This window comes from Aspergillus chevalieri, chromosome 8 (assembly GCF_016861735.1).
Source record: "Aspergillus chevalieri M1 DNA, chromosome 8, nearly complete sequence".
Lineage (NCBI taxonomy): Eukaryota > Fungi > Ascomycota > Eurotiomycetes > Eurotiales > Aspergillaceae > Aspergillus > Aspergillus chevalieri.
Window position 1 is genome coordinate 188,557 of NC_057369.1, and position 22,959 is coordinate 211,515.

The 22,959-nt window shown below is 47.9% G+C and overlaps 7 protein-coding genes and 1 non-coding gene across 8 annotated transcripts; 2 read left to right on the forward strand and 6 right to left on the reverse strand.

Annotated features, from left to right (window-relative positions):
• Positions 1-146: 146 nt before the first annotated feature.
• Positions 147-2,500, forward strand: ACHE_80059S (Zn(II)2Cys6 transcription factor; the record flags this gene model as incomplete). The annotated part of the gene is made up of 4 exons (XM_043283388.1): positions 147-558; positions 610-1,112; positions 1,177-2,201; positions 2,305-2,500. 4 exons carry the CDS (start codon positions 147-149, stop codon positions 2,498-2,500), a joined length of 2,136 nt encoding a protein of 711 aa, XP_043140672.1.
• A 151-nt stretch (positions 2,501-2,651) lies between these two features.
• On the reverse strand, positions 2,652-6,959 carry ACHE_80060A (uncharacterized protein; the record flags this gene model as incomplete). Its single annotated transcript, XM_043283389.1, has 3 exons — positions 2,652-4,031; positions 4,089-6,869; positions 6,945-6,959. The coding sequence occupies 3 exons, from the start codon at positions 6,957-6,959 to the stop codon at positions 2,652-2,654; spliced, it is 4,176 nt and encodes a 1,391-aa protein (XP_043140673.1).
• A 1,198-nt stretch (positions 6,960-8,157) lies between these two features.
• Positions 8,158-9,925, reverse strand: ACHE_80061A (transposase; the record flags this gene model as incomplete). The annotated part of the gene is made up of 2 exons (XM_043283390.1): positions 8,158-9,036; positions 9,104-9,925. The coding sequence occupies 2 exons, from the start codon at positions 9,923-9,925 to the stop codon at positions 8,158-8,160; spliced, it is 1,701 nt and encodes a 566-aa protein (XP_043140674.1).
• Positions 9,926-11,543: 1,618 nt separating this feature from the next.
• On the forward strand, positions 11,544-11,876 carry ACHE_80062S (uncharacterized protein; the record flags this gene model as incomplete). Its single annotated transcript, XM_043283391.1, has 1 exon — positions 11,544-11,876. The coding sequence occupies one exon, from the start codon at positions 11,544-11,546 to the stop codon at positions 11,874-11,876; it is 333 nt and encodes a 110-aa protein (XP_043140675.1).
• A 1,723-nt stretch (positions 11,877-13,599) lies between these two features.
• ACHE_t80001A lies at positions 13,600-13,711 on the reverse strand. Its single transcript has one exon. It is a non-coding gene; the product is annotated as a tRNA-Asn (tRNA).
• A 4,070-nt stretch (positions 13,712-17,781) lies between these two features.
• Positions 17,782-18,272, reverse strand: ACHE_80063A (uncharacterized protein; the record flags this gene model as incomplete). The annotated part of the gene is made up of 2 exons (XM_043283392.1): positions 17,782-18,132; positions 18,192-18,272. The coding sequence occupies 2 exons, from the start codon at positions 18,270-18,272 to the stop codon at positions 17,782-17,784; spliced, it is 432 nt and encodes a 143-aa protein (XP_043140676.1).
• A 2,983-nt stretch (positions 18,273-21,255) lies between these two features.
• ACHE_80064A (uncharacterized protein) lies at positions 21,256-21,876 on the reverse strand (the record flags this gene model as incomplete). Its single annotated transcript, XM_043283393.1, has 1 exon — positions 21,256-21,876. The coding sequence occupies one exon, from the start codon at positions 21,874-21,876 to the stop codon at positions 21,256-21,258; it is 621 nt and encodes a 206-aa protein (XP_043140677.1).
• A 208-nt stretch (positions 21,877-22,084) lies between these two features.
• On the reverse strand, positions 22,085-22,753 carry ACHE_80065A (ankyrin repeat domain-containing protein; the record flags this gene model as incomplete). Its single annotated transcript, XM_043283394.1, has 1 exon — positions 22,085-22,753. The coding sequence occupies one exon, from the start codon at positions 22,751-22,753 to the stop codon at positions 22,085-22,087; it is 669 nt and encodes a 222-aa protein (XP_043140678.1).
• Positions 22,754-22,959: the final 206 nt, after the last annotated feature.

The window sequence follows — 22,959 nt, forward strand, 5'->3', positions numbered from 1 at the left end:
CCCATCAACAGACAACTGCAGAAAAGGGCTAGCGTGGAAGCCCTAGGGCACGTGATTGAAATGACTCAGCTTCGGTTCGGAGCTCGGAATGAGTAGACCAACGTTCCGCATGAACTGGGGATGTTGTTACTTTAACTGAAGGCAACATGGATCGCGAACGGAGCGATGTGTCACCCGGAGCTTCAACTCCGGGAACTAGTAGGGGCAAGCCCCGAGTATCTCTTGCCTGTGAGCAATGTCGCACGCGAAAGGTTCGCTGTGACGGGCAGAACCCATGCGTTGGATGTCGGCATTCCGGGACCTCATGTGTCTACCGAAACCCGAGACATGAGAAGAAACAAGCGGTGCGCAGAGCTAATCGGCGGCTGCCTGCAGTGATTGTCTCTTCTGATAATGTTGGATCGTCCCTTGATCTCGCCGCACCCACCCTGGAAGCGCCCCGAATTGACGCTGCACCAGCCCGTTTGCTGAATGACCCGGTGCACTATAAGCGACAGCGAGAACTACGAGCTGGGATTGGTGTGAGTAACAAAGATACCGGGTCGTTCCAGTTTTATGGTAAGTAGATGGTCATGAATCAGAAAATTACATCGCTAATCCACGGTTTAGGTCCATCATCCCATTTTTGTTTTATTCAGCGCATCTACCAACGTATCAAACGCAGAACCCACGAGACACTATTGACACCTCAGCGCAGTCCAGTCCCCGAGAGCGTGGGAAAATGGGGCCTAGAGCGGTTTATGTTCTCATTAAGCCCGGGTAACGATAGCACCAATTGCCAGTTCAATGCTTGTTTCCCGAGAGAGCTAGGGGACGCCTTCATCAAATCTTTTTTTGAATTAATACATCCGCAAATGCCGGTATTGGTGTATTCGGAGATTCTGGAGTTGTGGGACAGGATGTGGCAGCCACCGTCTAAAAGAACTCCCCCCAAGGGAGAAGAGCTATTGCTCATGGTTCTGGCAATTGGAGCACGGGTGTCAAGTTTCGAAGGACAGCAGGATGTCAATGTGTCAGAAGGCTGGGCTGCATATTTCTCGAAAAAGGCTGATGACGCCACCAATTTATTTGAGAACCCGAGTTTGCTTTCGACGCATTTTCTGATTCTCAAGGTGAGCTTCCTATATCGTGAGCGCGAGAAGGTAAATATTCCAACACTGAGACAATCATCTCTAGGCTATGTATGCTTTCCAGGTCATGCGCCCTAATGATGCCTACCTCTACTTCGGCCATGCCGCACGTAATGCAATGGCTCTCGGGATCAACCGCTCACAAGTCGTCGATGGCCCCAATCTCGCAATGCATCGCTTAAGACGCACATTCTGGGTTATTTACTCCCTTGAACGATCCTGCACATTGTATACGGGCCGTCCATCAGCCTTCCGGGACGAACTGATCGACGTGCCGTACCCGGAAGATTTACCATCACCTGGGGTGATTGGTGGCTCAGATGTGGCGGACTTTCAAGCCTGTGTGGCCGCGAAGTGTGGATATATCCGGGCCCTGGCTCGCATTGGCAAAATCGCTGACAGAATCTTCGTGGATATTTACTCTTCAAAAAGCCCCTCGAATATGACGCACATAACCAAGTCCCGCCAGGCCGTAGTGGAATGTGACATGGAATTGGAGTCCATCACAACCAGCCTGCCTCCGTATCTACATTTTTTCGATCCTGATATCCCTGTTGGTGACGGGTGGCAGGAGGTACAGCGCATATTGCTGGGCTGCCATTACTACATCACTCGGATGCTCATGCACCGCCAGGCACTTGTCTTTGCAACCTTTTTCAACTCAAAGGCGGAGGCAGAGGAGCGGGGAGGGGGTGCGATGCATGTCCATGACTCGATCGAGGCATCCATCTCTTCAGCGAGGGCTATGATTGACCTAAGTCATAACGCCTACTCTAGTCGTTGTCCGAAGATAAGATTCGATGGATCGATGGCATCATTCTTAGTCTCTGCTTGTGTGACATTGCTCTACGATGTGCTCGACCCCGGGACCAGTCAGGAATATGCTAGAGAGACGTTCAGTGTGGTTGAACGTGGGATACAATGCCTCGACCAGCTCCAACATGTCGGGCCGATTAATGGCAAGGCTGTGAGCTTGGACATAATGAAAGTTGCCAAAGATGCGCTTCAATCGTCTCGGGCGGATAGCCAACTGGATGAGGGTCTTGTCGATTTATTCCCGTGGTTGCAAAGGTATGTATCCATGTTCAGTCGGTCTCTGTTGTTTTTGATTTCGTTATTCTCTGGTGTCCTCCATATTAAATGACAGTAACCTGATTCATGCTGGACTCTGCAGTGGTAACAATCCGGTAAACCAAAATGGTTTTCCTGTCCAAGGATCGGATGTCTCAACACCGTTCGTTCAAGACCAGACGATGTCGGGGCCACAGAACTTCATGTCATCGTTGCCAACATTGCCCGAGGTGAACTACATGTCGCATTGGCTGGAAGCCGGATTCGACCCGGAGGATATCCCGAATTCACTGTACTGATCGGAGTGCGTAAGACAACGATTATATACAATTATTATTTATCAATCTATTCTGATGTCTATAAGAAGCCCCTCCTATAACTACAAGTCCATAATTCCTCCCATTCGAATCACCACTTTTCATCAGTACTGTTCAAAAACACTACCCTGTTTCAACGTCTCTGACGCTGAATCTGCACCCGAGTCAACCGCGTTATAAGAAACACAAGCACGACATTAGTCAAACAAAACCCCAAAAACACAGCCCAGTCCCTCCAGCGGTCATCGTAGGAAAAATCCATCGTGAGCGCATAGTCATCACCGACCGAGTACGGACAATACGCACAAGACTCATTGGCATCCGGATTCTGCAAATATCCGGGATTTGAACTACTATAGTTTTCGACATACTCGCTACACGTTTGACCGGGAGGGGGGTCAAAAATCGCGAGGTCGGATCTGTTGCAAACTGCGCGGACACCGTGTAAGCTGGAAGCAACCATTGGACCGAAGAAGTACCGCAGGGGATCGGCCCAGGTGATCCACGGACGGTAAAAGTCATTCAAGGCATTGCGTGGAACTACAATGCCACCAAATAATGTAAAGAGAACCCAGAAGAGTGAATTGGCGTAGCCGGCCATCGTGCCGTTAGGGAACATCGATGCCATCCAGTAGCACCACCCGGTAGTGAAGAATGAGAGCAACAGGTACATGAAGTAAATCATGCCGGTTGAAGCGCTGCTACTAGGAAATCCGACAGTCCAGTAGCTGCACAGGAAAATGAGGCTGAAATTTATCGCCTGCCAGGGTGTCTCGACGGCGATGAGCGCCGTCAGTAGGGCCTTGTAATCGTAAATGCCATTGCGTTCGCGCGCCTCGAAGATAGACCATTTCTCAAACCAGACTTCTTGGATGTCAGTTGCAATGCTGGGAACGACCCATGACGCGATAAGGAATGTCAAAGCGTGGTTTTGCAATCCCATGGTGTCAGGGCCGGCTTTAAAAAAGGTAAACGCAACCAGCATCTCAAAGAAGATACTCTTGAACAACTTGCTGAAGTTGTATGGTCCGTTCCGCCAGACTGATAACCACTGCCGCTTCGTCAGGTGGAATATCTGGGCCGTGAGTGGGAGCGCGTATTCCTTTGCGGGAGTATCGTCTGATTTGAATTCCGAAGAGGCTTTCTCTACCATCGCCAGCACACGATCATTAACCTCGCGACACTGTTCAGACTCCTGCCAAAGGCGCGGCCAGTCTGTGCCGTTCTCCTCATTGCGCGATACGGCCACGGTTGTGATGACGAACTCGGCTGGATTATCCTGCTGAGCCATGATGGCTCCACGGTTGGCAAAATAGCCATTGAGCGGTTCCCCTGTTTCGCCAAAGTAGACAGTGCGGCCACCGGGAGCCAAGATTAAGGCGTGATCGAACATCTCAAAGATAACACTCGACGGTTGGTGAATCGTACAGACGATCGGAATGCCCTGGGCAGCGATTTTTCGGAGGAACACGACGATTGAGAAGGCAGCCTGGCTGTCTAGACCAGAGGTGGGCTATATCAATTGTCAACAACGTCAGAGACAAGCGTCAAAACAAATTCTGGGATGTACCTCATCTAAGAATAAAAGTGCCGAAGGACGAGCACACAGTTCAACACCGATGGTGACACGCTTCCTCTCCTCGACACCCAGAGAGCCGACAATTGCATCCGCAATGGGATCCAACTTGAGCAATTCCATAATTTTTTCCACATCCTGTACCTTCTCGTCGAGAGAGGTCTTCGCGGGCTGTCGCAAGAATGCCGAGAATTGTAGTGTCTCTCGCACTGTGGCCAACGGCTCGTGGACATCCTGCTGCATACAGAACCCACACGCACGCGAGAAGCCTTGGTCCAGTGGTCGTCCGTCGAATAGAAGGGTGCCCTCTGTTCTTCCTTCGGCTTTGCGGCAAGATATCGTTTCCAGCAGCGTCGTCTTTCCCGCCCCCGAACCACCCATGAGAGCAGTTAGTTGGCCTGGTTTGACATATCCCGTGATATTATTCAGTAGATGTAGCTCTTTACCGGCAGAGTGGACGAAGTAATTGATATTGTGAAAGGTAAAAGTGCGCTGGTTCGAATGCGAAACGGTACGTTGGTTTGGTATCTCTTCTACTGTCGTGTTGAGGGAACTGCGGGATGCCGATGCTGGTGATGGTGCCGCTGGAGTTGTGACCGCGGTTGTCTTCTGGCTCTCCAAGTCTGTCGTTTGTGATGAAGAACCGTGTTCGTACCTCTTGGCCCCCCGTCGATAGACGCGCGCGTTGGACGTGCTTTTCTCACGAGTCATGATGCTGAGGCCCAAAGCTGTCAGGGCCACGTATAGGAACCAAAACACAAGAATAATGCCGAAGTCTCGCCAAAGGAATTCCACATTGTATCCGTACTGAGCGGTCAGGTACGTTTCGCCTGATATCTCTGCAGACCCTTTGACGGATCCAGCCATGGGGCATCCTTGATATCGAATATTATTGTAGCCTAACCCATGGGGAACGAGCTCGTCGGCTGTACAATGGAGAGCCATGTCGGAATATTCACTTCCCATCAACGCCTCGACACCATACGGTGTTGGCGAAAGCCGTCGAATCCATGATCCCCAGCGATGCATTGTCGGCACAGGAGGCGCAAATCCCGCATAGAGGCAAGTAATCGGCACGGCACATCCGCCCATTAAAAAGCCAGTGCTTAGGTTCGGTGCCCAAGCACCGAGTAGGCGAAACAGACAGGAAATACATGCACGATGAGTGAAAGTGATCAAGACAAATATCCAGAAGCTTGAAGCTGTCTTGTTCAACCCAACGGTGAAGTAGTAGCAACAGGCAAAGGCTAATGTCTCAAGGAAAGCAATTGGTATCTCAGCAAGAGTCTCAGCAATTACCAAGGCAGCTGGATGGGCGTATCCCATGCGACGCTGTTTCAGGAGAATGGCGCGCGACTGGATGGTTTTTGGGACCTCAGTAAGGGCGTTGAGGGTGAAATAAACCAGCGCGAAGAAAAGCGCTCCGCTTCGCTCGAATGATCCTGTGGCTGTCTTCGGTGCCATGTAGTATCCCGATGCGATGATCACGGAATTGACAATAATGAGAGCGAAAACAGTGAACACCGTGCTTCGATCCTTCCAGGTTAGTTTGTATTGTCTGCGCAATGCCGCAAGAGTCTGGGTCCCGAGCGAAGACGGTTCGCTGGCTGATTTGGGACTGAACTTTGATCGTATTCCGTTCACGTCCGATTGAAAGCTGCTAATGATAGAAGTATTGGATGCAATCTGCCAATGGTACCTGACCATCTCCTCTTGCAGAATGCGGTAATCGTTGCTGCTGCGAAAAATCTGGGCCAGGGCCTCAGGTGTTTCGTAACGAGGACCAGTGTACGTTTTCTGGAAGGTTCGCTCCACTGTAGACGTGATCGCCGTGACGAAGTCGGCCGTGGTTTGCCTTTCCGGGCAATGGAACCCAATCTCCATGAAGTAATGCTTGGCCCGACAGGCCGGTCCAAAAAAGATCATCTGTCCTTCATACATAACGAGAACACGGTCAAAGTATTGATACATGGCCTCGGAGACCTGGTAGAGGGTTGCCACATTGGACATTCCAGTTTGTCTTGACATGTCCTGCAGGAGTTTTAAGAAGCTCAATGCGGAGGAGCTGTCAAGGCCCCGGATAGGATTGTCCCAGCATGCGATGGCAGGGTTGACAGCCAGCACTTCTGCCAAAGAAATACGCTTCCTCTCCCCTCCTGAAATACCGCGAACAAATGCGTCACCGACAATTGTATCATGAGTATGAGACATTCCCAACGATGTCAGTATCCGGCGAATCATCCGCTTCGAGAAATGCGTCGCAGATTCGGGTATGTTTTTCGGTTTGCGAAGGCGCAGGGCGAAGTCGAGGGTGTCTTTGACAGGTAGCATAGATAGATGGAGGTCGTCCTCAGCGCAGTAGACCACTTCGGAACGATATCTTTCTCCCATCTCAGCCGAAGAGAGACCAGCATACTGAATCGAGCCGTGTATTTCTTGGAATGATTGGTGTTGGTTGGCAAGGACCCGAAGGACCGTCGAACAGCCTGCCCCGGGGCGGCCCAGAACTAGCATTGTCTCGCCGGGGAAAAGAACACCAGTGATATCCTGGACGATAGGCGACGAGCTTTGAAGGGCGCTTTTTGTCAACTTGCGGCCGGTATTGACTGGCCATGTCAAAATGTCCGTGAATATCTTGAGGAGGTCGGTGACTGTTTGCGAAGAGCCGCTCGCCCCGACAGCCGTAATGTTGGAAAACGAGACCCCCAGAGACCGGCCATCTGGTCTATAGACCGGTAGGTCGCTTTCTTCCCCGTGAGTATCGGATGATTGTTTCTACAATGGAACGCATTTATGCAATTAGTTCACTGTGCCTAATGATGATAAAACATATGATATCAATTTACTCACGGAGTCGCCCGACATGTTATTCAATACCAGGAAGAGTTGTTCGTAAGCTCTCTATACAAGTTGAGCGATATATGCGCATTCGTTCGATGACTGAACAAGTCGTAGGACAAAGTAATCGGATAAAAAAAGAGAAGGCACACATGCTGGTTTAAAAGACAGTCTTTGTGTCCAGAGAAAATGTTGGATTGCTCTACTTTGCTGTCTTCGTGCCCTGATACTCGGTTCGGAGGTAATCCTAGCAGAGTTCCTATTGGCAGGCTGTTCCGAATACTCGTTGTGGTCTGCTCGACAGCGGAATGGGACTCGGAACCTTTGAATTGCACCGAGCCGTAAACAACTAAGCTTAGAAAGCTGCCAGACAGTTTTCATGAGTAGAACAATCTCGAATCGATCATTGCCTCAATCCCCATGCGGCATATCACCAGTTCCTGCAGTTGTCGGCCTGCTAGTTTGTCGCTCGGCTCCACAGTCCCTTACTATTCTACCGGGCCGAATCTATTGATCAGATCATGTCGGCATCCCGGTTGTCTCTTAGTTTACGCCAGAAAGACGGATTCTGCTGTTCCCGCAACAGTAAAGTACTTTGTTGTCGCTCACAGTGTATGTAGCCTTCTTGAAAATCATGCAGGGAGGAATCAACATAGTGAATCACAGTGTCACAACCTGGCTTCTCTCGTATCGTACCTAGGGTTCTAGTTAGTTATATTTCGAGACTGGACACTTACCCTAAGTGTCTTCCAAGTAATTGTATGCTCAATGCCCCTCCGGGTCCGGTTCGGTATGTCGTATGCGTTGATGGGTATATCGCCCCCTCCAGGCTCCGTAAGATAGTCAACAAGTAGAAACAATAAAGGTAACGAATAGAGAAACAAGGCCAACCGAGTACGTATACTGGGTTGTTGGTTAAGTGCGGACGAGTCAGAAACTAGAAGGTAACCAATGCTGTAAGACTTGAATTGATCGCGAAGAACTAAGCTAAGTACATGAATGAGCGTCCTTATATATCCTTTGGTCCGTATACCAATTCATGTGCCACGGTGTATACCGTATACCATATACCATATACCATCCTGTATACCGTGCCATATACTTGTGCCTCCACTTTTTCACCCGCCGCTTTCGCTGTGGGTGCGCCACACCGATAGGATATTCACACCGATAGAATAATAATATCATATACCCTTATATGGATGTCTAATAACACATGTTATATTCATCGGTTTTTGTTTAAAATACTATCAATAGTTTCCTGGTCGGCATTTTCATCAATTCCCATCATCCATAGCTCCAATCGGTCATATCTGCGGTGAGTGGTGGCCAAAGAAGTCCTAATAGACTGTCCAAGTCGCCGCCCTTCCTTCTTTTCTTCTGCCTTCTTTCGGGCACCAATTCGCCTGTTGGCATCCTGCACTGATAGTACACCAGAGTGGCTAAGTCCAGGAACTTGTCGACGAGATTTTGGCTTAGATTGGTGTGCTGCAGCTTTGAGATATCGGTCCAACTCCATGGCTGTTTGATCACTGGATTCCGCCTGAGTTAGACCACCACTAAATATCCTCTCCAAACGCCTATTTAAGCCTGGTGATAAAGCAGATAGATGACCATCAATCTTATCCAAGGATGCCCGAGCCTTAGAGATTTCTTTCCGGAGTTGCCTGATGGTTTTAGGAGAGCTCTGGGCGGAACCACTAGAGGTAGAGTCACCATCCCATATTTGTAGATCTGGAATGGGCTCTGCTTGTTTCTCCAGATCGTCCATAACAGGAGAGGGGTCAAAAGGGAAGATTCCACAATCTCTAAAGGCTGATTGGATAGTATGGGTCTTGAATGTCTCCTTCCGAATACCTGGTAGTACTGTAAGGAACTCCCGCTTCTCAAAATCACTCCATCCAAGTATAGCAGCCTCAGTGACAGCCTGCCCATGATAGTGTTTGTACTGTTTAAATGGCTTTCCATCTAAAGGCTGCAAAAAATGGGTTGCATGTGGTGGGAAGGAGTAGAGAAGAATCCGATTCTTCTCGCAGTATTCAATGAATTCATACGTGAGGTGAGATCCATGATTATCCATAAGAAGCAGCCGATAAACACCAGCCTATTTAAATAAGAAATAGTTAGCCTTGACTGCTATGTGATCAATAAAGAAAAGAGTCTAAACCCACACATCGCTGCTTAGTATGCTTGTCGAAATGTTTAATCCATTCAAAGGCTATTTCATCGGATATATAGCCATTTGGTGAGACGCCCAGTATCCAGTTTCCTGGCATATCTGAATGCGTATACCAGTCCTCTAGATGGCCCTTTCCCGGGAGAATGATGCAGGGAGGAAGGACCGATCCATCTGCAGAAATACACTCCACAACAGAGATTAAACCACGAGAAAAAGAGGCACCAGGATGTTGCGCTCTTGATGGATATTTAGTGATTACCACTTCTCCACGGCCCTGGCCCTCCATAAAGCCAATTTCATCGAAATTATAGAGGTCCTGGGGCTGGATCTGATACTGTTTAAGGAGGATCTCTAACCGATCATACCAGTTCTGAATTATCCCAAGATCCTGAGATTGTAGGCGCTTTGGATCCCTTGGCCTTTGTTTAAGCCGTGTATATTCAGGTCCTAAGCGTTCAAGAAAGCGATATGGCCATTCTTTGCTGACTTTTTTGGGAGGGATAGTTGGGTCCGTATGGGCACGCTGTAGGATCAAGTTGGCACTTTTTTCTATCCTTTTAGCTGTTGGAGGCACTCCAGCTTGATCTAATCGCTCAATCCAGTGTTTGAGTGCATTCTCCTGATGCTTATCAAGTGCATAGTTAACTGGCTTGGTAGAATTTCGCCCAGGTAGCCCTTTGACGCGTCGAAGGAGCCGTTGGTAAGGCACATCAAATGCCTCTGCTAGAGGGCGAATTTTTTGTGATTTATCGCGTTCGTACGTGGCAATGGCATTTTTAATTTGTTCTTCGATATTTTCGCGTTCAGTAGGCATGGTAGACGATGTCTATTGAATAGTAAAGATGATGGGTATGATGAGATGGATTTTTATTCTATCGGTGTGAATATCCTATCGGTGTGGCGCACCCACAGCGAAAGCGGCGGGTGAAAAAGTGGAGGCACAAGTACTCTTTAAGTATTTCGATTGTCAATCGTCTATTTTGAGTGTTATGTCGCTGTGGGTTTGATCAAGGTTGAGCTCTGCTCCAGGCATCACGGATTGCCTGTTCAAAGTCTTTCAGTCTATAATTATACGGTATCCGTGGCTTAGAAGAGCAAATCTCATTCCAGGGAAAAGTCACATGGTCATAGTGGCACATTCGACTAATAGCATTACCTTGAAAGGCCTCTGAAGATCTATCGAATGCACGCCAGTAGCTTGCTCTCCTAAGTATCAACGTGCCTCGGCATCAGAGAGACACATTCGACAAGATCCCGACAGGCCGTCCACAATTCTATGCCTGCATGACAAGGAGAGACGTCAATGTAAATTCCATATTTAAGGAAGTCCGGACAGTGCGCCTGAGATATACAAGAGGGAATCACGAGGGCGCATGGTCTGTTGAATCGCCGTCCGTCTCCAGCTCTTCCATAAGGACAAAGTCAAGTCACGAACATCGCGACAGCAAGCAGTCTGACCACGTCGGTCGTGTATGAGTTTAAGAAACACACAAGTTGATTTGCCCACATCCCCTTTCCGTGCCAGATAGCTGACTGCAGCTTTCAGATTTTCATTCACGGACTAGCATCTGGATCTACTGCTTCGGTCAGTCATGAATTGATGATAGAAGAGCTGTACCGTGAAACAAGTCGCCGACCGTCAGCCAGTAATGCCCTTTGGATTTTCATTCAGTCGTACGCAAAGACCTGAGGTCTCCCTCTTGGCTCAGCCCTGATACAAACCCAGATCCTTATTCTAGGAGATTGTTTTACGATCTGGTTGCGATTGTCGTTATCCTGCTGAGGCTTGTGGCGGGACTGGTGCAGCTTTATTCGGATATCTTTTTGACTGGGCAAATAGCAAGAATTTAGCCACGTGTATCTGGATCACTGTGTTTCATGCAAGTTAGTTGGAAGAAAATAGAGACATGGACTGGAGAAAGAGACACCCAAATACATATTCCTCACAGTTCGTAAACGCAGCAACGTATGCGCAAAGCAGAGTACGAGTAGAAAGAAGTGTAGGGAGATGAGTACAAAGAAGGTCGTTCACGCTCTCGATTCAAGTACGGGAGTGCAGACAGTTCCGGATCGCTTTGGGCCCGTATATACACAGATAACTACAAAGAAGCTCGTCTTCGCTTCGCAATTCGGCTACTAGATTGCAGCACCACGGTTGTGTGCGGTCATGTATTTCTTTTCCCGAGTTGCGTTGGTATATAAAAAAAGTAGTGTTGCCGAGGTTGTTGAGGACAGAAGGAGAGAGTGACATAACCGAATGTGCAAGTGAATATTTGCTGGGTATAAGACTTGTGCAGTCACATGAGCGTACGGTCTCGTGACTTCCAGGGCTTGTCTCTTAGTCCCGTCTTTCGCAACGCAATTGGACCTTCCCAATCATCTCCCTTTCCCTAATCCTCTTCGTCCTATTGACCCCATAACGAAGCACAACAATGGAGAGATCCTACCAGTACATCCGCAAGTGTTTCGGACACATCCTTGGTTCTCTCCGTTCGCGATATAAGGGCCTGCGAAAGCGCACCCAGCAGCCACCATCCCCTACTGCGCCGTCTTCCCCTCCGACCTCAGCTTTTCCCCACGTTCCACCTTCGCCTCCCCCTGCGTCTCCGCAAGAACAGCCACAGCCACAGCAGGAGTCGCAGGAGCACAGGGAGATTCAGTATCAGCACCCAGAGCTGGAGCAGGAGGAAAATTCCATTCAACACCATCATCACTACCACTATCACTACCACTACTACCACACCAATCGAGTCAACGGTCAATGAAATGTGTACCTACAGGTTAGATTTCTCCTCCTGCTAATCTGACATTATCCTAACGTGGTTTTGTAGCTCGTATCCAACGGCATTCGTTTTTTCTTCCCTTTCTTGTCGTTTGGTTCGTGTTACGGGGTGGGGAATTGACTTATTTGTATATTTCTTATTCCTTCATTGATAATACAGACCTTCTCCTAAATTCTGTACTCTAGACTTAGCGCTGATATCGAATGGTTCAATTACGTCTGCTCGTAGCTCCCTCGTCTCTATTGATATACCGGTGTCGAGATCCACTACCCAGGGTGAAATATCAGTGCACCCAGAGGATAACGGGCTGTCTTTGAATTTCCCTAGACGCTTCTAACCCCAGCCCAATATAGATACATCGTTTAATTCCACACAAATGTCCGAAGTGCCTCCCCATTGAACATTTGAATATGGTAGTCTGTCTTGTTGGAACTGTTGGCTGCGCTAGTAGTTCCACGTTGCACGCTGCTAATGTGTTTGAAAAACTGATGCTCGTTGGGTTGGTACCCATCCGATTTGGCGAGTGGAATTGCTTGTCACGGTAATAGCATGGCGACGGTGTCGGAAATGGCCTGTGATGAGGGTTTTTGAAGCCGTATCCCACGACGCTAGTTGCTCGAATGCCATGTCATTGGGGTGTGGGTATCGGTTTTGGTTTCAGGGTCGTTGGGATTGGTCATGGCTGTGGCCACTGTCCAAAGGTAGGTCTGGTCGGGATTGGTGGAACGTCGTTGTGGGATGTAATGAGGCGTCTTGCGTTCTGGAGATGAATTTATTCTTTTGGGACTTTTTTTAAACTTGGAGAACTGAAATTATATACCAATGACACACGTTAAGTAGAAGAGGATATCAGAGAAAGAATGGTGGAATGCCAAGTGGAAAAGGGAAAGGTCGAGGTCTGATGCCAAGAACATTCCCTAAACAGGGAAGTCACGACTTCACGCGGCGCGACAATGCTATCCGAACAGAAGATTTCCGTAGATGCCATCACTCACGACCGCCTTCTTCGAGGTGAAATAAATGCGATGAACGCTCAGGATTGCGCTGTATGCTATTCCCCTTTAGTGGCTGAGGCCAGTATGTACCACGTGATCTTACGCTGGCCCTATTATTTAATCAAGTTTAAGGTCCATACCGAGCCCTAGGGGCTATGACAGACCGCTACCAAGATGGTAGACTTATTCAGTACATTCAGTTTTTTCTTAACATCTTTTTTCTTGACCATTCGTAGCCTTTTCCTCGCCCCAATCCGCCTTGTCTGCGCAGGGCATTTGGGCAGTACTTATTTCTTATGCCCCTATAGCGCTACGATAACTGTGGCTATAGGGCCCTAAGAAAGTTCCTAACCCTCCTTGTATTATTGGCTAGTTCACTCTAGCCACCTTCGACGGGTAAAGAACCCATGATTCCTTGTCCATAAGGACCGTACCCTATCCCTAGGGATAAGTAGCTTAGCTGAGGCATGAGCTTACCATCCGCTCCTTTTTACATCTGAGCTTGATGTGATTCAAACTGTTAATTGGCCTAGGCCGTTCTTCGTAAGCATCCTTAGGGGTTAGAGGCTGGGAAAAGGTCCTCTAACACCCCACACCGTGTGTGATAGACTAGAGAACGCTCACTTACTTCTTTTTTGGGAGCCCCTAGATGCTCCCGGGTGCCGTAGCATGCCAAATTCCTCGGAAAAAGGCCACATGGTGGTATAATGTGCCAGTGGTGAGAATCGAACTCACGACCTCCCAGTGGTAGAACTTTCTCTAGGAAAAGTTCCCAATAATGGGGGCTGCCTCGGGACGCTACCACAACGCCACGCCGCCGGCTACGCTGGCCCTAAGTAGCAAGAAAACGGCGAACAGAAGACTAATACTAGAGACGAAAGAATAATGTTCTTTAAGGAATTAAGCAGAGATTTACATATTTTTATTAGTTAACCACAATGGCGGGGATGTCTGTGTTATTCTCCGAACCGTTGAGCGTGGATATATATCCTGGCTGGAGAGATGCTCTACCATGCAGCAGCCAGCCTTGATTTGTATTCCAACTACCAGAAGAATTCTGTTTAATATAAAACTATTCTAACATTTTACCCTATTGGTACAGACTTTCCGTCCTTGTATACTGTCTTTTATTGGTTCCAGAGAAGTAATACAGTATTGGACCGGAACTCGGTGTCACAGGCTGCGCCTGTAGAATAAATGATATGTTATCCGGAGGAATGATGGGAGTGGTTATCTGGCTACCTACCCCGCATAACGTACTTTTGTATATAAAAGCTGTCCGATCGGACATCTGTTCTTCTCTTCTTCAACGGAATCTCTTGTATGATAGCTAGTCATTAGTGCTTTGGGCTTAGCCCTTAACACTCGGCTTCGAAATGACCCGAGTCGCTGCCCTTCTGCTTTTCACTCTCAGTTCCCTACAAACACAATGATCAACTTGATCACCTTTGTTGACCAATTTGCTCTCTTCAGACTTGAATTGAAGAAGGAAAAATGTATGCTGTGATCCAGACGTCCACGATGCTAATCCATTCTGAAAAAAGGACTGTCGACGCCGCGGTAGTTACCATCCTCGAACCGTCCTCCCGTCCCTCCTACTCCTCTCTTCCTCCTCTACGATCGAAAATAGGACAGCCTCTACAATAACTTTCTCGCTGTTTCTATTCAGCAACCAACACGCCGCTCTTCTACCTCAATGAATCAAGTTTGCCCAGCCCCGCCGTCAGTCCTGCCCGATGGTGCTACTAGCTCTTAACATACTAAGTACCCTCTCCACAATCCAAACAATTAGTTCAATCTATCACACATCTTCAGATAAGGTATACACACGATAGCACGAACCATGCCAGCAGGCAGTGGCGTCCCCAAGGAAAGATAGCAGGAGGAAAACACCAGAAGAATAACAACGACGGGAGCAGGAAGGACGAGAATAAGGATCAGAAGCACGAGGACAAGGACGGGAATAGAAATGCTACAAGGGCACTGAAGCCATGTTGGCAGAAGTATAGGAAGACAGTCAGCGATGAGGAAGATACCTGAGGAGGGAGCGGATCTACTGTCATGGAGGGAAAGAGCTATTCCAGCTGCTCTACCCTACTCCGCTGCATCCGAATCCTCTGTCGCTATAATATCACCTTATTGCTCGCATAAATCCACTGCTGTGGGGCCTGGCGTTTCGAACCCCGCTCCATTTATTGCATGATGGGTGCTTGGAGCACACCATGCACCGACAGCAACAAAAGCCCCGTCACGAGAAATCCATCAGAGCCCCTGGGGAATGATGATATTCCATAGTCCACTGTTTGGTAAACGAGACAAAGCTCATGTCCCATAATTATGAATAATGACCATTATATTCCCGTCCGAAAGAAAGAGCATACGCAAGATAAACACGAGCAACGGAGGGACTAAAGAAGTAATGGAAGATTTCTTGGCCTGCTTGTGTAGAAGAGAAAAGTTGAAGGAGTTGAGGGTACGGGGACGTTTGGCTGTCACATTCACCCCATCCCGATTAGGAAAGGCGCAGGAAGGTCAGCGTAATTCTGTGTTCTCTTGTATCTTTTATTTCTGTTGACATGAACTCTGAATCTTTTTTTTTTTTTTTCCTCCGTCTTGACATGGCAGTTAGGGCCAGCTGCGATAATGATGCCTGAGGTTGCAGGTGGAAAGAACAAATATACAGTTCTACATTTCACTACAGCGGCAATTAAGTGTTCCCCTTTTGTCTCATATTTTCAGAAATATCTTCCTTGTCATTAAAGTGTAGAACGCAGATATCCCATACTTTCTAGCCCGGTCGAGTGACCTTCCCGTTTGGGAATGTTTCTTGGCAGCGGACCTCGAAGTTCTTCCTTCCCATTTTGACCATTCTCCTCCGCATTTTTCTTCAGTGTCAGCTCTCTGACTACTTGCGTTTAGAGCATGAAGCACTCAAAAGGAGTGAGGTTGTTTGCTCCCAGCGCAATGACTTAACAGATGTGAATCGTATCTTTCTCTGCGACATCGGTGACTTGGCTGGTCTACTGTATCTTCCACTGTCCCCATCACGCAATGGTACTGATGACTGTCGTGAGATGCCCCGTGGAAACTCTAGGATTGATCGAGACTAAGACGCGTGAAGGCCATAGTGAGCAGTCATTGCGAACAGCTTTCAACCACCGTCACCGTTGAATCCTCTCTTCAAAGCACTCGCCCTCGCGCAACAACTGCAGACCATCCCTGTCAAGCAAAGTCCTGCCGCAATGCTGAAGCTGCCGTGACAGCGCCCCCCCCGTGATAAGGACCACCATGATGAGCACGAAACGAACAAGCATAAACCCGCGCCAGCAGCACATTTACAACCATTGTCAAGGCAACCAGATTTGGAGTAGAACCGATATATTCGCCAAACGCGATAAGATAACCAGAGCCACGTTTTACGGATAAGATTACTTGAGTATCTTGCGTGGTAGGAGCAAAGGCTGAGTTCTTTGGTCGAACAAGGTAAGCGCTGGGAGGCATGGCCACCAATTGAGCAAGCGTTCGAACAATGCGTTCAAAGCCTCTGGCGGAAGAAAGATGTGGGGAAATTGGAAACGACGGAACAACTGCTAATGACGATGTGTCTGGTAAATACCGACAGGGAATTAACTCACCAATAACTTTCCAAAGAAACTACTTTATTCGTGGCGGTAATAAAAATGATGGTGATGATGATGATGGTAATGATGGTGGACGTTTTGCTGCTCCACCCGTTAGTCCTCCTCGATGTTCATCTGATTAATTTGTGTGGCGAACTAGCGATCCTCCTGGCCCTGTTCGACCTCCTTCTTCTGCTGCTGCTCTTCATTTCCTTCCGCCTGGTATTGCCCGTGTTAAATGAGACGGCATAAATGAGGAGGCAGGCAGTGATGCTGGTGATCGTGATCCCCTACTACTTCAACCGCCGCTGCACTTGGATGTTCATGTGTTGCAACAGTGTGGCGAGTTGGTGATCTTCCTAGCCCTCCCGGCACTCTACCCTCATCACTAGGGAACCTCTAGTCGAGATACTGTTACACAATATTACTGGCCATTGTATTCAGCGTGTAAAGCATTGGGAGACGTACTCGCCTCGTAGATTTCGTCAATGGACTGTACGCAGTGTCTCCGGGTTCACAGGATATGCTTTGTAGCCGTTCAACTTTGTGTTTGAAATCAATAAACAGTAAGGACAGCAACATTCCTGCTGCCTCCAGCCACTTCAGCTTAACTTTTTGACTCTCTTCTTGTAAATGTGTTTTTTTTTTTTTTTTTTTGAGCGGAACTTCGTCTTGTCATTTTGCTTTCCATGCGCGAAATATTAAAGATTTTTCACGACTTGACGGGAAGCTTACCTCGTACATTCGGTCTTAGTATGAACAACACCAATAGACTAAATTATCCGACTTCATGGTGTGCTTTCACCCCATATACGATGATGTCTAACATGGATCCATTGAAGCATGGCTGTTTGTGGAATGATGGAACAGATTGCTCTGATGAACGCGATGAACGTCGATAGAAGAGGCCTATTCGTAAAGAGAAATGTTGGTAGTTAGATCTCCACTCAGGGGCAAATATATCTGGTCTGTGAATGTACATCTGTCCTAAAGCCCGGAGTCTAGCTGATCCATTCAAAGAAAACTACCAGAGGGCGCATAACAAGATAGTATTATCATGTCGTGGAAGTAAATCCCAACGTATCAACTTCCCTCCGAGGTGGTATAACCCATTCCGAACTCCCGAGCCCCGATAGTATGCCAAGTACAAGTTCTCGGTGAAGACTGCGAAGCCATTGGTGTCATGATACCAGCCGTCGAGGTGAAAAAGGCGGAGGAAAAGGGGGAGGACAAGGAGACAGCCTGCAGGGAGAGAGCATCGGTATGTATAAGCTAGCGATGGTAGTGAACGTGGTGATGGAAGTGGTAGTGAACATGACGGCCATCGTCATGACGGTGTTGGTGATGATGCTGCTGCGCTCGAGGTTCCTGCAACTGCAGCTGCGCCATCCGCTGCTCGAGCTCGTCATCCATCTGTTGCTCCTGGGCCCGGGCTTGCTCCTCGTGGACTTGTTTCTGCAGTTGGGATTTCTGAACCTGTTGCTCTTGTTGTAGAGGCTGAGGAGGTGGTGGGGGAGGGGCTTGAGAGGGAGGAGGATGGTGCTGCTGCTGTTTCTTCTTCTTGATGCGTTTCTTGCGCGGAGGTTTCTGGCCCTCCTCAGCTTCGGTGGTCGTCGCACTTCCCTGTGAATGTGACGTTAGATAACATCGTTCATCTAGGTTCTATCAGGGGAGGGGTATGCCTCAGGTGGAGGACCGCAAAAGACCGGGCAAAGATCCACTGGCATTTCACAGTTTGGACAAATTATCTCTCTGCGAGGCATGGTGTGCAAGGATAAAGGACCCCCTCAACTTGCTGGAATGAATGATGATTATGAGGTGGTGAGGGAGACTGGGAAGTTGGCAGAGGAGAGGGAGAGAATGAAGCACGCGGAGATCACTTTCTTGTTGTCACGGGACCTAAAAGTACCACTGCATTGAGTATCTATATACGGAGTAAACAGACCAGTTCTAACCGTTCAGGCGACGAGGCCACAAGGCGACGAGGCAGTTAACAAATGAGTCGCTGCTAGGTACCAGCTTCATCCAGTCTCTATAAATACCTCCCAATTTATTTCCCTTTCCTCTTTTCTTCTTTCCTTCTTCAAACCTCTCAGACTGGAGAACACCGGCGGGCCTCGTGTCAGCTGGAACTGGACGAGCTGAACAGTTTTTGAGAGGGAAGAAAGACATACAGTAGATCCCGAAATCAGCTTGCCCAGCGAGCATTCTTCGTTTGTTTCTCAGACCCTACTGTGAAACGCGCTACTCTATATGGGGTTATGGGGTTACCCTCTATATCATTCCTGCTCTAACGGTATTGTACTACTGTAAATGTTTTCTGCAGAAATCTCGACACTTGCCCTTTCCGTTTTCGGTCCGACTCCTCGCCGCTTTTGGCTCCCTGAGCCGCCCGGAGCGTACCCGGAGCAAGGTGATGCGTGCCCGGAGCGCTCAGGGAACCGCGCCGGAGTGATCCTGGAGTGACCCCGGAGCAACTCGGGGGCCTCCCTGATCGTTCAGGCTAGGACCATTGCACTTGACAAGGGAGCCAAATAAAACGTGCAAAGCCAAGCCTGCAATCTTACCTCACAAAACTGACCGCTTTGATTTAGTGATGCCATAGAATAGCAAAACATCTCTATTTTACAACTGTGGACCACTTTGCAAGTAATAATTACTGCCTATCACTGCCCTGTGAGGCCAAGACCAGTGCAAATTGTGCGCCTCATTATCATGAAACATTATAACCTTGTACCATGTATATACATATTTCCCAATGACCACTCTATAATAATGACTGACGACAGTGTATCCAAGGACCCCAATGCTCCACAAGAGGCATTTAGGACTTCTCCGAGTTACAAATGAGCCATACATCTACACAGGCATAATCTGTTCTTAGGATAAGAGGAGCGGTAGTGACTATAGAAGTTGAATCTGGTGTGTGTATCTATGAGAATTGTACAATAAATGAAAACACGAGGATGGCCATAAAGAACAAGGTAATGTCTATGTCAGGGTCAAGAAAGGTCTGAATTCTTTCCAAGCCATGGCTGACCTCTCATTTTCTGGTCCTCTCCGCCTCCCACCTATCTTCATATCCTCATAGGCAAGGAGATATATAATGCTATGTCATAGATGGAAAGGGCACTGTCATATTTTTTCATTTATCAAGTTCTATTTAAAGTGTCACGACGTTTTGATGATGTTAGTCTGTTTGATCTCTTTCTCTTTTGGCATAGGGTTACTGTCACGGGGCTCGGAATAGTAAATAATAATGAACTGAATTCTATCTAGACTATTGTAGCCATCGACGAGAATATCGAATCTGGGGAAAGAAAAAGGAAGAGGAATTCTATCTACGGGAAAAGGGGCTTTTATATCAGTGCTGTGTGGCCTCGCTAGAGCTTTTCTTTGTTTGCTCGAATGGCATTGTTTGTCAATACCAGTTACTGAGGCGTTGAGCCATCACAGTTACAACCCGTCAATTCTCAACACACAGTAGATAGCCCATGTCTAGCAAGCTCTGCCTAATTCTTTCCATTCTAGCCTATCAATACATGGCTCCATGATTGCCTAACTGTGGATACAATTAAAAGACAGTTAGCTGCGATAGTACTTGGAAAAGGCGAGGCAAAGACAAGACATGGACCACTGAATAAATTGAAAACCAATGAACAGTGGTTATATTGTACTGTTACGCGCGACGGTTAGAACAGAAAAATTCAAAAATCCAAAACATAAAATCACGTCCTTCTGCGCTGGCCAGCTACCTTAGTACCTTTAAGGCTATGGAATCAACTGAATGCTCTTGCGGACGCCATGTTCTCCTCCACTGTGCAAACCAGGCAGGACCCCGGATGCGCCATCTCACACAGGGATCAAGGCGGGAGCTGGATTACCAGGCCTACCTAACACGGCCAGACCTGGTACCGAAGGCAGTGCGCTTCATGCTTGAGACAGGCCTCCTAAGTCAGTTTCAGACTCTACCAACCACATACCGAGTCACGACAATGGACACGAAACAACCGGCAGCATAGTGCAGCCGAGATTACACGCTTGCAGAAGTAGGGACGGAAACGAGATAGTATCCAACGGCCCATGGACCTTCGCGGCCATGGGAATAGCAGTACGAAAACCAGCAGCACGGGATATACAACATGCGGAATAAGATGTCAGTATATGCATAGAAAGGCGACGTTGTACATAGCGATTACCATTATGGTGGCTTACCCGGCCGCCCCGCAGGACCTGCCGCCACTCGGCCTACAGGGCTGACAGATGCGTGTATGAACAACAACAACAACAACAACAACAACAATAATAATAATAATAATGTGAAGATTGATTGTTAGAGACCACTACATACGAGCAAGTTGCCTTAGGAACAGATAGGGACAAGAGACTGTAGTCGTCCGTATGAGTATCGATGGCAAAAAACTAGCTTATCGACTGCAGACATAGAGAGAAATGACACTGCTGTTTTGAGTTTTTCCTGTATTTTTCTGTTCTCGCCTCTCTCTTCAATATTTGCATCCTTACTTCAATTGTCATACTCCTTGTTACAAGCACGGTTCTCTATCCCAATATGGATCTTTGTGTGGAATAATGTGAGCAAGCTATTCTATTCTATTTCACTTGATGTAACACCTCGTATCATTTCAAAACCAATACACAAAGGGGAAGTTTAAGACAGAAAGGTGATCCAGACTATCGCATTCCAAACATACAAACCCAACACCATAACTCTTCAGCAGAGACCAATTAGCCAGCATGCGCAGTTTTGGCCTCATTTCTGGGCCACAGCTCTCTTGGTTGGCCTTGAGGGTCCGCTGTGCAATCCTTCATATCAAAGGCTACCACTTTGTGAATGTTGGGGTTCACCTTTAGTGTCTCAAACTCGCCATCCCAATGGTTCTTGCTGTCATGGACAATGTATGGAAGAACAACAGTGGCAACGCCCGAGGACTCCGCGGCAAAAGCTTGTGAAATAATGTTTATGGCCTGCCACTCTTCATCTTCCGTCCAGGTAGGTTCATCATCACATTGCCTTGAGACGTATTCATGGAATGGGCCGCCTTCAAATTGCAACCAGCCGGATCCATCATCTGCATTTGCCAACATCACCATACCATGCTTGGATCCGTAGAATGAGGCTGCCATCTGGCATTGGCCCAAGTAAAAAATGGATTTGTCCTTGGGCAGCTTTTTAACATGCTGGCGAGCTTCCTGTAAAGTTGGGAGCGGAGGATTAAGCGTGCATTTTTCGAGAGTGGTCAAGCTATCGGTGGCATTGACTGGATATGCAAGGGCCGGTATGAGGCAGAGTGCAAAGATGAAAAACTTCATGAGAAGGTCTAGGGCTTTGAGATGTGCAAGCATCATTGTAGTTTATTCAGCGGATGCAAAGTGGAGGCTGGCAAAAATGAATTGTAAAGTGGGAAGTAAATTGACAGTGCTCAACGAGTTGTTAAAGATTGAATGGGCTATGGACAGAATAAAGTATTGAGAAGGATCAAGACACAGGAGAGCAGTACTTTCATCCATAGTGGATCAATAATAACATGCCCATCTTGGGCTTCCAGCAACGGAGCTAGGAAAGTGGCAGATGAGCCTCCTGGAGCCGATTATAAACACTAACACCATCTTCATCAAGGACATTAAGGTCAGGATGATATTGGAGAAGAAGCTGCACAGCATCTGCTGAGCCTCCGTGGATCGCCCAGTGGACTGGGGATCCTTTTTTATTGTACTTGACAAACCCCATTATTGTGCAAGCGGGAACCTCATTGACATCTGCCCCAAAGGAAAGAAGAAGTTCTATTTTTGGCAAATCGCCCATGATCGCTGCAATGTGCAATGCCCCAGTCTCATTCAGCCTTGCGCCAGCTTGCAGAAGACGCTCTGTCCATTTGATATTGCGGTTCATTCGCACCGCAACTCCTACTGGTGGAAGCATATGGCCCCAATGACCATTGTTGACATCGACAGAATTTGCAAAGAGAAACTCCAGTAGTAGATCATGATGATGGCGCAGGGCTGAAGTCAATGCATTGCCGCTGGTGCCCAGATTGTAATCGATATGGCCACCATTGTCCAGAATTACCTTGTAGGTATCAACATTGCCATTTTGCAGCGCCTTCAAGTACACAAACGTGTCCACTCGGGCCCCTCTGCTAAAGCACTCTTTCAGCTGCATTGCATTGCCTGCGGCGGCAGCGTTTTCTGCTTCGTCTTGGACTGAGAGGCCAGATGTTGACATTTTCAAAGTGAGGTCAGGAGATTTTGGGGGCAAGTGAATGTGTTGTTTCGGTCAATTGCAATGACAAAAATTGTGTTATGCGTGATTCTTTTGTATGGTGAATACAGTTAAGCCCAGTTTAGTTTAGTGTGTGTGTGTGTGTGTGTGTGTGTATCTATTTAACGTCGAGGGTCGGGTCTTTCCACGCATCCTTGGAGCTTCACACC